General features: G+C 41.5%; 1 protein-coding gene across 1 annotated transcript in view; it reads right to left on the reverse strand.

Annotated features, from left to right (window-relative positions):
• Nucleotides 1-9,187: 9,187 nt before the first annotated feature.
• Nucleotides 9,188-13,383, reverse strand: part of twsg1a (twisted gastrulation BMP signaling modulator 1a) — a 79,230-nt gene continuing 75,034 nt past the window's right edge. The window contains exon 5 of the mRNA XM_039754776.1: nucleotides 9,188-9,740. Coding sequence (XP_039610710.1) covers nucleotides 9,559-9,740 — 182 coding nt within the window. The 3' untranslated portion in view covers nucleotides 9,188-9,558. The remainder of the gene's footprint in view (nucleotides 9,741-13,383) is intronic.

A 13,383-nucleotide genomic window follows, 5' to 3' on the forward strand; every position in this document is an offset into this window, starting at 1 on the left:
ATACACGAGTATATACGGTAATAATACGTTTAGCTTTTTTCTTCTTTAGAATGTGAACTGCAATAAAAATATCAACTTTAAAAAGATCCAGTATATTCCAGCATTTTAAAACTTTTCAAGGGTCTAAATAATTTTGCTTGGTGGTTCTACAAATAAATATTTCACATATACAAAATTTGATTAGAACTGGGTGAAGTTGCACACGAAACAGCATGCTTGAAGAATTGTGTCACCAGCTAATGAGCCTTTTTTTTTCACATGCTTCAAGAGGGTTCTTTTAGGAAGCCTTCTGGAGTTAAGATGTTTTACTTTGAGATGGCAAAACATAAATGGATAAAAAATGCAAGCAAATGTAACCTATCAAGTCCCAGCTGTTTAGCCTGGTCTTTTATCTCCCGTTTATTACACAGCTTGAATCTCAGACTCCAAAGCACTGACAATTAGAAACATATTCTGATGTCCATGTGTCAAAGCATTTTTTTTTTTTTTTTTTTAACAATTAGGGTAACAGTTGGGAGCAATCATTAGTATATTTCCAAGTTCAGAGCCACTCTGTCCTGGTTGCAATCATTAAAAGCCCAAGTTTATACCAGCAACAAGCCACACAAAGCAGAAAGCAGCCTAAACTCTTGGCAGAGTTCTCTTGTTCTCCCAAAGTCGGACTCAGACGGGTAATATATTGAGCACACTCTTCTGAACTTTGTCTCTACCACCAGTGTCCGTATTGCTTAGATTCATCCTACTCATGCCTGCCTTACACATGGCACTACATTTCAGTGCCCCTTCTACCCCAAAGTATCAAAGATTTTTTTATGGACTTTATCAGTACTGTAGGGAAGGTTTTTTTTTTTTTTATTACCCAACTACAGGAGCACATCTTGGTTTGACTGTCAAACTAAAACATGGTGGCTCCCAAGAGGATTTTCAAAGTGGCTCAAAATTGTGAGAAAGTCTTAATGTTCCTACTTGTAAGTTTTTAAGATATGCTCCTGATCCAAGTGGCCTACAGGTGGGTGTCAAGTGGATTTTGTCACAAAAAAATTGGGCAACATCAGCTTGGGTTTGTCAGTAATGGCAAATCATGTGAGCTGATTCTGCATTTCACTTTGAGTTAACCAATCAGGAAATTGACTGTTTACACTTCCGTAAGCACAGAAGTGAAACGTTTGTGAGACACATAAAAACGAGATGACTTGTGGCTACAGAACCATCCACTGTATGACATTTCTTGTAAGAATAACATGATTGGGCCTTGAAATAAGAAATACTGACGAACATTACAGCTACAATCACCTGGTATACTTTAGCACTGCATGTCTGTAAATCGTTGTTATGGTGTTTCTGCTTTGTAAGCCAAATGGAGATGGATACAGGTTATGCTTGCAGACTCGGAGGGTGTACAAGTTACTCATAGAGTCACAGGCTCCAAAATGACGTGGGGGGCAGCTGAGGGGGGTTTTCCATCCCTACAATTCCAAGGAGATGAAAGCTGAGTAACAAGTGTGGTATTATGATCCCGAGAGGTGTTGAAAAGCTCTGGTACCGAGTATTGTGTGTACCAAGTGATTACAAACGGTGATGCTATGCATGAAAAATTTCCTGGTACTCCAAAAGGCAAAATCTAGAAGTGCTGGTCCTGAGTACTGGTGTGTAACGGCCCACTTCGCACACTGCTTATAACAGATGACAAGCACAAGGGTGTAGAATGGGTCTCATGGGGGTTAGGTTGTCTACTATTACAGGGAAGGAGTGTGACATCCCAACTAACCCAGATTCTGTTTGCCTTAGAATGGAGGAGAACCAATGTCCGCTACCATCAACACAAGGAAGAAGTCAACAGTCACGACCAAGCCTTTGGAGAAAGTGCTATTCTAAGAAGTGCCATCAAAGCTGTGTTGCATTGACATGTCCAGAATTTAGTTTCTTTTTTCTTTAAAAAAAAAAAAAAAACAAACAGTCCAAACAACAACAGGCATTAAACAGGGTTTACTCGCTGGTACGCCGATGCTTCTTTTCTCTCCCTTTTGCTAGTCACAAGTTGTGGGATAATCTACAGAAAACAAATAGCAAATTTAGTTACATTTAGCCTACAGTAAATATAGAGATGCAGCAAAATATCAGTGTCAGATTTCGAGGGTTACTTGAGTGTCACCATGTGATGACACACGAGTTTGCTCATAAGACCTCCAGCCAGTTCTCAGCCTATAAAACTGCATAGTATATATGTCTGACTGGCCATCATTAAGAATAAGAGGGCACTCAAACTCCTAATGTCAGAACACACGGAAATATCTCATAGTGTGCACCAGTCCTGAGAAGCGTTCCTCATCTGACATCTCCTAGATGTCCTTTTAACACCTTAAACTTTGAGTCTCCACTACCACTGCTAGGCCAGGACCTTACATCACATTACACTGTAGTGTCAGTGTTCGTTCATCTAAAGTTTATCTCTATAGCCCTGATCAAATTATATTACCACAAATAAAAGATTAATGAAGGAAGCCAAACACATCTTTATAAACACATGATTCGTCAAATACATATACAGTACTCAAAGTAAGGAGACAAGGAATATGGCCTGGATGCTCCCTTCATGATCAACGTATCAAACGACTAGGCTGCTGTTCATTGACTGTTGTTCAAGCTCTTCCTTTATGTTTCGGAGTGGGCAGCATGTACATTCAATAGATCATCTGGGAGGCTTATGTAAGCCTGTCAAGGCAGGAGGGGGCACGGTCGATAATGATATCTCCCACTTTTTCTGCAGCATCGAGAAATCCCAAAGAGGCCTAGCCCCATCCCTTCATGGGTGGGGCACATTTAAAAGGACTTTACAGCAAAAATGGCATCATTTGACCCGACAAAGCAGGGATGACAGACATCTCCGACACTGACTTTGTCAAAGATCCTGTTACACAGCTTATCTGAATAGCACCGAGTGCTCAGCTCCCTTCTGTGGAGCTTTTACCAGAGTTCTGTAACCACAGATGTCTCCTGCTATGCCAAGCGGTTGATGTTTGACTAGCACTGGGACTCAGGTCTGGTCACTACTCACTTCTCATTCTTCTGGACCTATAAACTGAAGTTGTAGTGTGAAGTTTATAATCTTGCCTTACTTCCATAATACTTCATTTTTTCAAATTCTGCCCTCAAATGTGTAATGAGCTGCATGAGGATGTTGCGTTTCCAGGCTTACTGCGTGGGAAATGAATACTCTGACTGAACTGGCCAAGCCTCATGCTGTTTTTAGTTCCTAAGCATTTTTTTCCAAGATGAGGCTTTATTTTGTGGAACCAAAATAAAGTTATAAATGGAAAGTTGTGGTGTGTCTGTGTGAAGGCTGGAGAGGTCCCTAAAATTTTTGCAATTCTAATCAAAAGCCAAAATATGTCTCTGAGCAAGCCAAAGCTGGCGTCCTCTAAATGGATTCAGATCAGTGCCAGCACACTTAAGAAAAAACAAGTAGCTGTGAAAGTATCTACCTTACAAAATGCCAAGTGTACTACATTCTCCGGCTTCAAAGCGTTCTTCGTCATGGTAATTGAGGAAGAAAAGGGACAACATAAATGGCTAAATATGTTCAAGAGCTGAGATTGTGAGATTATTTTCTGTAAATTGTGCTCCAAGAAAATTCATTAATTCACTCTAAGCCTTACACTACTCCACCCATCATACTATGTGCATCCATCCATTTCCACTAGACATGTACTGGCAGATGGTTAACCGGCTCAGCGTGGTAATGCAGCTCATGCTCATGTGCAATCGGGCTCACCAGATTTTTTTTTTTTTTTTAGTGGCAAAATTTTAGCAACGAATTACAGTGCCTTGCATTGGTAAAATGTAATCAAGTACTAGGAAGTAAAACGTTAATTTCAAAAATGAGCAAGGATACAAATAATACAAATGTAATGAACACCACAGCACTAAACAACACACAAGAGTCTCCAACGCTATTTACTTGGTTGGTTGATCTAATTTTATGTTTCTTTCTAATGATCGGACAGTTTCTGGTCTTTGTCATGGATAATTTTTTTTCTAATGTCCACATGGAAAAAGATACTGCATTGTTAGTAAGCTTAGGTAAAATAAGTAACAAAATGTACGCATTGTGTAACACTCAAGTGTGTTAGATGGCTGTGCACTGTAGCCCTCTGAGGACTGAGTTCAGAAGGTAGGTTCTTGAACCATTTCAGTCCATTTCAGGGTGGGGGGTCCATAGGCTACCCTACCAGCACTGAGCAAACGGGTGAAAACAGGCCTGGGCAAGACTCCAAGTCAATCACAGAGGCTGTTCTATCACTCACATAAGCACACACACCAATATTAATATACAAAGACAATATTCAAGTGGCAATTAACAAATTAATAAATATAAAACATTAGTAATTCATTTCTTCTGTGGATCAGAATGTCAGCTCAAATGATTAATTTTTGCTCGAAGAGTGGGGATCCTCCATGGGGTTTTGAGCAGCTTGATCAATTAACAATAGATAAAAGAGCAGCGTGCTTCCAGGTTTACTAATGGTGGAGCTCCATGGTCCGGCAACATTTCCTTGTAAGCTTTATGCAGACTGGCAGTAGGAAATAACAGAGTTAATACACTTGTCGCATCTGCTTTTTCAAGGAACCGACACCAGTCAATGAGAAACGCTTGCTGGGAAGACTTCATAAAGCAGAAACAATATGCTGATGAAAGCAGGCCTAGCTAGATTTACAGATGCTAGATTGCCCACAAAAACAGCCAGTGACAGCGAGTAAACTTTATACCTGCATATGCAGTCAGATAGACTTGTTTGTGATCAGTAGCAACTATTGAGTTTAAATAAAAAAAAAAAAAAAAGAGGAAAATATACAAAATACACCAGTTGGTGTAACCGCTGTCAAGGTAAAATTGAAACAGTAAAATAATTTGTAGTTTAAGCTGCACAGAATGTTTCTTTGTTTTAAGATGGATGAGTTTGTGGACTCACCAATACTTTTCAATGTAAGAGTTTGACATTTCAAAATGCTGTATAGGGCGTTCTGTTCGCGATTTCACTGAAAAATAAACTGTCTCAAAAAATTTCCTTAGAGAATACGTGCCACATTTCAGCAAAATTGGCCATCAGGGAACAACCCATTAAAAAATGTGTAGTGAAAAGTGGCAAAATCCTGCACTGCAAAGGCTACACCTACAGTGCCCCTTCCTAAAACACCAGCCCCCAATTTCTCCAGTTCGTATGTTTTAAAAGTACCACCAGGGTTACAGGAAGAGAGAACAAAAAATACAAAAGGCTTGACTCAGAGAAAATAAAAAGATAAAATTTCTGTTATCGATTTGAGAACTCGGTAGCAGAAGGTAGCTGAAGCTTAATTAATTTACACTTAATGAGCACTGGGGCAGTGGAGACAGATACACACAGACCACAGAGAACTGCCTCTGTCTGCTAGGATATCTTCCAGTCACTTAAGGGTCAGTTTATACTTCATGCTTAGAATGCTTACGCATCATGGGTTCCACATGTTCCCAGAGTTGCTCAGAGACGTAACAAACAAGTCATCAGAAATTAACGTGACATGTACGCAAGTTGCAGTATCAGCAAAAATATGGGTGGAATGTGTTTTCAAGTTTTGCTACGTGACGTCAGCATCACTGTTTACTATCAACATGCAACGATCAACATGCATGCTTCGATGTTTGATGAATGGTTCAAAGCAGTGAAGTAAATCATCAATCTTAAATGCTGACATACAAACATGCTTTTCTTCATCTACTTCTCGCATAAGTAATACAAGCATCGCATACTACCCATCCTAAAAACATGATACATTTAAAGGTCTCACATAGCATCTGTATTGCTGTTGCAAATAATTTTTATTTTTAATATCTTTGTTCCTCAACTCACAACACAGTGAAACCGGACATTGTTTTCTTAGCATGAGGATGTCTCACAATGGCACCTGCGACAACCTTGTATAATTCACGTTTGCTGTTCGTCCATCGATACCAATGAGTGGCAATATATAATCTCAAGTAACAGAAAGGTTTCTCTCTTGCTCTAGGTTACGTTTATTTTTTAAACAGGTCATGTTTATTTTTAAAACATGCAATGTGATCTTTGTACTAGCGACACATATTTTCATGTCTAATAGGGTTTTTTTTTTTTTTTGACTCCGACTGTAGACATTTCACCTTAAACAGAAGCTTGCTGTCTGTAGGATCAGGTTAACGAGAACACCTCTGATCTTTGTGGTTCAAAATCATCGTCCCTATCTTAAGCACTGCCATCCTGAGGCATTGGATTGGTTTAGAATTGTGACACTCAGTGAGCCATCCAATTGTTCCCACTCAGTTTTAAGCAAATTCACTCATGGTTGTCTCCAGACGCATATACGTATTATATGCTTGGCTTCAGCAAGACTACATGCAGACAGAGGGACGGTAAGACAGACATACATGGGCAATCACAATAGGTGCTTTGTGCATTATACGCAAATGCACCTAAAATAAAAGGACAGACACCAAAGACGAATATTATTTCAAGGCCATAGGTAATGTTTGCAGTTTAAATTCACTCAAAAAAGTAGTTATTAAATTGTCTAAAATAAGCAATCCGATGACACACAATCACCTCAATGGTATTGCTCAACTGATACATCATCATACATTTTCCAAGTTTGAGTCTTAAGATTTGATTAATTTTTATAAGCAGTTATAACTTTTAGTTGCCAATTTATTTATTTATAGGCTACCATCTTCAGTGAAGTATTTGTTTAAATATAAAGTTGTGCTGTTTGTCTAATTAAAAGGTTCAGACTCTTTTGGTTTTGGAAAAAACAGTAGCTGGTACTTGTGTATATGTCTTGACCACATAGGTCTTGTGATGCCACCTCTTGAGTGTTCATGTGTAGCTCTTGCCTGGTTGAACAAGCCATCCACCTACATCTGAAATTCTGACTTTGTCAATGTGTTTAAGAAGCGCTTGAACACTCGTTTGGTGGATTGTGTAGATGTTAAGATTTTTGTTATTTAGAAGCGGAAGGAAAATGCCCCTTATTTTTTGTAACCATTTTTGAAATAAGAAATCCCACTACCTAGAAAATCCCACAAAGTCCTGGGAAAAAGCTGAACAGTTTAATGTTTGAATAATGATATTAAAAATGGTCTTGTTAAGTTTTCTGTAGCCTTCTTGCTTTTGAGGCATATCGCCTTAAAGAGCCAACATCTTTCTAATAAACTCAGTTGTAAAGAATCATTTACTATTGTTTTTCAATCTGTTCACCTATCAATTCATTATCAAATCTATTTATACAGTCCAGGGTGGTGGAGTACAGGCAATCATGACCACATCTGGCACAAAACCTGAATGAGACATCAGTCCAGTATAGATCATGTCTGGGATCAGATTCCAACCCAGACGTGTGGAGCTATAAAGCAGCAGTGCCCACTTGGACACACACTATAGGGCTGTGCCCCTGAGGGAACCCTTAGCAGTCTATTCACACCACCACAGACATCAATCTAGGGTGCAGGTTTTGAACTAATGGCCCTGCATGTGTGTGACACCAGTGCTACTATGCAACTGTAACCCCTTTTTGCTGCAACTTCCCACTATTACAGGCTCAGGCAATACCCTTGAGATATTAAAAAGGTACATATGTTGAAATTTTTGCAATGGTAGGTGGCTGCACCCTTAAAATATTTAGACCCATTTAATTCAATTTATTGTGTGGTCATGAATGGGGGTCGGGTTCGTTCTGCACCCTAGCTGAGCAGAGAGCCAGCCCACACTCCCACTGGGCCAGGTTAGAACTGCAGATTAACCTGACAAGCACACCTTTGGGGGAGCTGAAGGAAAGCCATACGTGTACAGGAAGAAGGTGCCGACTCCATATGGGTCCAGGTTTCATAAGGCACCATTGCTAGCTGCTATGCTGCTAAAATGTTCAATTGTCCTAGTAAAATATTCTCTCCAAAAAAGCATTTTACCAGAAAGGAACCCTTACCCAACATAGTCAAGTTAACAGATGATATACCTTATTTAAAATTTTATAAAATTCCCAAACAAATCCCAAAGTGATTATGAACTTGAAAGTGTTGTACAAAATATCACATTAACCAAATGGCAATTACAGTACTTTAAATATTATGAAGGGTTAAGGTTTTGCTCTTAACATCCTAGACTTAAACCTCAAGTGTCTCTTGGGCACTGAATTCTGTTTAAAAACGATTAACCCAGACTGTCTGTTGAGTTAAGCTGTTATTATCCAATGTCCAGTGTCAGGACAGTATTCTGCCACCATTGATTTGATATCATCATGCTGAAAAAAAAATTATGAATATTTCTATACATTTTGCCATGCTATGGTCACTCATCAGGGGGGCAGAGCATTCAACCAAAACACATAATGGCATGTAAACAAACAGCTGTAAAGCCAGTTTTAGAACTAAATGAAAGTGAACCATTAGTTGAACTAAGTGATAGTGAATGACAATGTGAATTGATCATCAGACATTGACATGGGCAGTGAAACTGACGCATATTGGTATCATATGACCAAACTGCCATGATATGCCTGGTGACTTTGAATACATGAAGCTTCAGCATGACAAGAAAGCAAAATAATTTCAATCAAGTGGAAGAACCAAAAAAAAAAAAGAGGTTTTTTTTTGTGTGTTTGGGAGATATGGAGGTCACTGCGCCTTGCACTGTGGAAGCCTACAATAACCCAGTGAGCAGCACTGATCATGAGGATCTGTCACTGACATTCAACCCTCTCGTGAACAAGCAACAGAAAAAATATTAAGTGCACAAAGAAATCCACTCCTACTGTCCCTTTACAACATTAGGCTGTGTGTTAGCAACAGTTTCAAGAGAAAAAAAAAACCACCACCACCACATGAACAGCATGTACAAAATCTGCATCAGTACGGCACTGGATACTCCATGTGCCACTCCTGCTCTATTTATGATGACAGCTTGTTATTAGCATCTTTCCATTACAGACAATTACTTTTTTTGTTGAAAAAAAAAAATTGACAATTTTTGGTTTATTTTTTTCCAGAGGTAAACACATAACACTAAAGAGTCTACGAAACTTACCACAATCCTGTTCACTTCAGAATCTTTAAAGGAAGTTTTATGTATAAATTGTGGCTTAAACCTTTCATATACAGAGAAAAAGAAAGGTAGAGCAAACACTAAGGTAAAACACATGAGAAGAGCTTTTAATTGGGGTTGTGTTAAAATGAGTTACAGTTTAAGATCAAGGCTGTTAAGCAGGTAGAAGTACACATTTCAACAGTGAACTTTACTCTGACATAGTGTTGTTAAAAATGAAAGGTTAGCAGATGATGTTTCTGAACTGCTATAATACGCAACTTGACAAACTTATAAAAACTATAAAAATACACCATAAAAAACTACAAAAGTTATCTGTTACAGGGCAAATATTTTACAACTTCTTTATAAAATAATCTTACAAAAACAGCATCAGTCCCTTTTTTATATATATATATACTGTACATACGCACATACAAATTGAGTGGCTGAAGCCCCACCATGTAAACAGTCCTGTTCACACCATGCAGTTCACGCACTTGACAGACTTGCTCCCATAATCAGTGCACTCTGGTCCAATGCATTCACAGCAGGCATTGTGAAACCATCTGTATTTGGATGACCCCATCGACTGGCAGGACATTTTGCACTGATGCATGGACATGCAGTCATCGAAGTAAACCACAGTGCACATGCGATCTGCAAGAAAGAAAAGTCACCAAATGAGAAAGGAGGAAAAAAAAAAAAAAAAAACATATCCTTTATGTGACTTGCAGAGTAAATATATTTGAACCAGGTCATAGATACGTGTACATTTTTGTACAGCACCGCTCCTTTAGACAGCACACTATATGCAATCAAATAAAGGATCAAGCACACAACTGTACTGGAAGGTAGACACACAATTGCTATAACTGACATGATCTGACGACGACATAACCAACTACAGTCAGCGACTCTGTCATATCCCACTACTAGCTGCTCTTGATGGTAAAGCATATCCCAAGTTCAAGTTAAGACATTAGCAGTGTTGCATGTTCACACAGGTGGAAACAAGCTGTGACATCAGCTGTTGGAAAGTGCACAGGTGGGCTTCAACACAGATTTAAACTCTTCACTGGGTACTTCTTTCAGATATTTTATGTTTAATAAATATGCTTCAATTAGCCAAAGACTCTCCACAGCTAATAATGGAATATCAATTGTTGCAATTTTTATAATACACAAGTGGTAATCTGCAGTATACAAAAGCTGGTGGTCAGCATTTTTAACTAAATGCCACTACAAAACATGAATTTTATGTACTCTACTAACATACTACGTTGTTACTTTCCATTATCACTGTTACTTTTGAATACAACTTTACAAAAATATCAGATTAACAAAAAAAGTGATTTCTCTGTATTTGATGAAAAATAAAACTACTTCAACTTTTAAAACAGTTACCCAAACATCTAAACATACCTGATTGTTATGTCATGCATATATCTTCTAACTTAACATTTCTCTCACCCATAAAGCTTTTAGGTGCAACACTAATGACATGCAAAACTGCTCTTTTTAGCTTTGAGACATTAGACATGGTTCATTTTAACTTCTATATTTGGAAATTAGGCATCTTAGCAAATTTATTTGGTGTTTATATATATATATGTATATATATATGTGTGTATATATATATATATATTGTCACAAGAACGAGACATTGACAGATAAAGAGTTGGGGCAGCCACCCGTATATTGTGGTATCCTGGCTGCAAAAGTCGTTTTCTTTCAGCAAAATACAGAGCACTGAAGTGCACACAACCGAGTCCAAAACAAGACTAAAGAAACAAAGGAAAAGGGGCAGGTTTTAAAGGGGGAGACAGGAAGTGAGGTCGTATGGATCCGGCACGTGGTCTTCCACCATTGGCTCGTAGCCGGAGGTGACATCAGAGGGACTGGAGCTGGTGTGGCCGACTTCCATTGGCTCAGTCCCGAAGTGATGTCAGGTGATCCAGGTGAAATCCCGGGGATGGTCTACAGGCAAGGGAGAAAAGAGTCAGTGCACTCTGCCACACCCGGCATGCCTCGAACTGCCTTCACTCAAGCCCTTTAGCTGCCTCCCATGCGCGTGTGTGACAAGGCCCCCTTAGCCCAGACCCGGCGGGTCGGGCGACCTAACCGAGAGGTCGTGAACCCGAGAAGAGCATCAGCGTTGGCGTGGAGAGCGCCCCGACGATGAACGAGCGAAAACTTGTACGGCTGCAGGTCAAGAAACCACCGGGTGACCCGCGGATTCGACTCCTTGTGGAGGGCCATCCACTGTAGGGGTGCATGGTCCGTGACAAGGGTGAATTCCCGGCCCAACAGGTAGTACCTCAGCTGAGTAATCGCCCATTTAATCGCCAGAGCCTCCCTCTCCACCGCAGCATACCTGGTCTCCCGGTCCAACAGTTTCCGGCTCAGGAACATGATGGGGTGCTCCACACCATCGACGCTTTGGCTCAGCACGGCGCCCAGGCCTGTGTCCGAAGCGTCCGTCTGGAGGATGAAAGGCAAAGAAAAGTTAGGTGCCATCAAAACAGGTGTGGACGTAAGGGCCTGCTTTAAGTCACTAAATGCAGCGCTGTTTTTCAGTCCATACCACAATGTTGGGGCCCTCTTCTTTGTTAAATCAGTCAAGGCGCCGCTCTCTCCGAAAACCGGGTACAAACCGGCGGTAGTACCCGCTAACCGAAAGGCTTGGACTTGCCGCTTGGTTCATGGACGGGCCATTTCAGAATGGCATCAATTTTGGAGCACTGTGGCCTTACGGTACCCGACCCACCAGGTAGCCTAAATATTTGGCTCGCTTAATCCAAGAAGCATTTCTTGGGATTAATCCGAGCCCGCCTCACCAAGTGTCCGTAATACCGCTTGGACATGCTGTAGGTGTTCCTTCCATGTGCTGGAATAGATGACCACGTCATCCAGGTAGGCAGCACTGTACGAGTTATGAGGCGAAGCACTTTGTCCACCAGGCGCTGAAAGGTTGCTGGAGCCCGTGTAACCCAAATGGAAGGACACGATACTGCCGGTGTCCGCTAGGGGTACTAAACGGTTTTTTTCCTTCGCGGAGTCCGTTAAAGGAACCTGCCAGTACCCTTTCGTCATGTCAAGTGTGGTCAGGTATTGAGCCTGTCCAAGCCTCTCGAGGAGGTCGTCCACGCGTGGCATTGGATAAGCATCAAATTGGGAGACTTGATTAAGCCGACGGAAGTCATTGCAGAACCTCCAACTTCCGTCAGGCTTACCGACGAGCACAATGGGGCTGGACCAGGGACTATAACTTTCCTCAATCACACCTAGCTCCAGCATGCGCTTGATCTCAAGCTCCACTTCAGCCTTTTGCCTCGGGAAGACGATCACGGGCGTTCTCGGACAACAACCCGGGCTCTGTCACGATGTTGTGCTCAATCAGAGAGGTCCTTCCGGGTTCTCACTGACTACCTCCCGAGCGGTCCGGATAACTGTTTCCAGCTCCTGCCGCTGTCTGGGACTTAAGTCCGTGCGAAGTTAAGGTCGTGTGTGTGGCGAAGAGTGGCGGGCTGGCGGAGGAGGGATCGGGGTCCCTGTCCTTCCACGGTTTCAGCAGGTTCACATGATAAACCCGCTCCTTTGGCCGGCGATTGGGTTGACTCACCAAATAGTCGACCAGTCCCTTCCTCTCCTTAACCGTAGGGGCCCTGCCAGTGGGCAAGCAATTTAGAGTGGGAGGTAGGCACTAGGACCATGACCCGATCTCCGGGCGGAACTCCCGAAGAGGCGTGCGCGGTTGTAGTACCGGGCCTGTGCTGCTTGAGCCTCCTCCATGTGACTTTTAAGGACAGGCGAATTTTCCAAATCTATCGCGTAACTGCGATATATTCAGTATGTTTGTGGAGGGAAGAGCCTCTTCTTCCCAGCCTTCTTTCAAAATATCTAATATGCCCGAGGTTGTCGCCCGTATAGTAGTTCAAAGGGGAGAACCCGTGGAGGCTTGTGGGACTTCCGATAGGCAAAAGGACGAGGGGGAGGAGCTGATCCCAGTTCCTTCCATCCTCGCTGACCACCTTACGCAGCATTTGCTTGAGAGTTTGATTAAACCTCTCTACTAATCCGTCGGTTTGAGGATGATACACGAGGTCTTTAAATGCTTTATTTTCAGTAATCTGGCAGTCTCCTTGAGCGTTTCCGAGGTGAAGGGGTCCCCTGGTCTGTCAAGACTTCTTTGGGGATCCCCAGCCGAATACCCTAGTAATTCCCGTGCGATGGCTTTAGAGGTAGCTGAGCGCAACGGAACAGCTTCGGGGTATCGTGTAGCGTAATCCACGAGGACTAA

The sequence above is a fragment of the Polypterus senegalus genome, chromosome 5 (assembly GCF_016835505.1).
Source record: "Polypterus senegalus isolate Bchr_013 chromosome 5, ASM1683550v1, whole genome shotgun sequence".
Taxonomy (NCBI): domain Eukaryota; kingdom Metazoa; phylum Chordata; class Cladistia; order Polypteriformes; family Polypteridae; genus Polypterus; species Polypterus senegalus.